The sequence below is a fragment of the Delphinapterus leucas genome, chromosome 16 (genome assembly GCF_059928025.1).
Source record: "Delphinapterus leucas isolate spDelLeu-1000000601 "Yukka" chromosome 16, BTC_Dleu_Yukka2, whole genome shotgun sequence".
In the NCBI taxonomy this organism is placed as follows: Eukaryota; Metazoa; Chordata; class Mammalia; order Artiodactyla; family Monodontidae; genus Delphinapterus; species Delphinapterus leucas.
In genome coordinates this window covers 57214465-57215829 of record NC_143144.1, presented here as the reverse complement: position 1 = coordinate 57215829, position 1365 = coordinate 57214465, and the positions used below count along the sequence as shown (strand labels likewise).

Sequence of the window (1365 nt, the reverse complement as noted above, 5' to 3'; positions counted from 1 at the left end):
CTAGCATGACCAGAAGAATGAAAAAAGGACACTCCATTTAACATTGTAACGTAGTGCAAAGCAGTATGTAATACATGCTCCCATTTTTTTTTAGAACATGCATATGTATTTATCCCGTGTGTGACGGCATTAATGACCGGGAAGGGTCCACGCCTAACAGTTCTCTCTGGGAGAGATTAGGAATGTTTTCCTTTCTTTGGCTTTTTGTTTTGTTTACAATGAGTAGGTATAGCTTTTATAGAAGGAAAATAAATTTTTTTTTTTTTTAGTTAAAAGCATTACCAAGGCCATGAGAAAGAATGAAATTCAGGAGGTGGTCTGCCTGGGGAAGGCGGGCATGGCGCTGGGAGCCTTGGTGGTGTTGCTCGTGCTCTATTTTCTAACTTTACTGAGCGGTGGGAGGTAGTCCTTACTGCGCTTCACGATTCAGGTGCGTTTTATATATATATACTCCTGTCCGCGCATCAAATGTTTTCGTTTTTCCTTCGTTAAAGGGAGATGGAGGAGATCCCGAGTTCCCTGGACCTCTCACTGACCCCTGGCTCCCTGCCCACACACAGCAGCCCCCAGAGGAGGTGGGAGGCAGGCGCGCCCTCCCGCTGCCCGGACCCCCAGCCTGCACCACTCACCTGTGGCCCCCATGGAGGACCTGGGTACCTTGAAGGAGCAGCACCGAGAGCAGAAGCTGTTTCCACAGTTACTGCAGTTCCGCTGCAGACAAGAGCCAGGGTCAGTCTTGGATCGCCTGCCCCCGGGCACCTGGAGCTCCTTTCCACCAGCTGGCCCCACCCAGAGAACCTGGGACAACTATGGGAGTGGGGACGTGCCCGAGCGGGGCAGGACTGAGACCAGATGGGACATCCCAAGAGAAGGCTGGTGAAGGCATGGGCACAGGGGCAGGGCTCCGGAGACCCACTCATTTGAGCAAACCTCAGACCAGACCTCAGGCCCAATGTGGCCCAAGCAGTCAGACTTCATCTGTGACCTCGAGCTACTCCCCTACATCTCGTCCCAAGTCCCCAGCAAACACACCCTCGAGAAGACTTACCCTCTTCTTCAGCACTGAGAAGGTGGCCGAGCAGCCCGTACAGCTCCCTGAGAAACAGAGGCAGCAGCTCAGCTTTGACCCAGCCCAGGCCTTGCAACTCTCGTCTTCTCCTGACTCTTCTAAATGGGGACACTCAGGGCACCAGCCCAGCCCAGACTCCTTGGCTGGGAGCAGAGTGCAAAGTCCAGATCCAGAGCCAGAAGGAGGGATTCAAACTAAGAAGGAAAAACCGACTCCACACTCAGTTCCCTGCCATTATGCTCCACTGCCCACCGCAGCTCTGCCTGCCTCAAGGACCACACCTCTCTGCAGTCCCG

At 53.6% G+C, this 1365-nt stretch overlaps 1 protein-coding gene across 6 annotated transcripts in view; it reads right to left on the bottom strand.

Annotated features, from left to right (window-relative positions):
* The window catches only part of ZFYVE27 (zinc finger FYVE-type containing 27), a 67947-nt gene that overhangs the window by 50958 nt on the left and 15624 nt on the right, over positions 1-1365 (bottom strand). For 5 of the 6 annotated variants that reach the window (XM_089897988.1, XM_022569122.2, XM_022569123.2 and 2 more), the window contains 2 exons: positions 1049-1095; positions 630-711 (listed from right to left, as the gene is read on the bottom strand). In XM_089897988.1, coding sequence (XP_089754114.1) covers positions 630-711; positions 1049-1095 — 129 coding nt within the window. The other variant, XM_089897990.1, reaches the window with a different exon arrangement.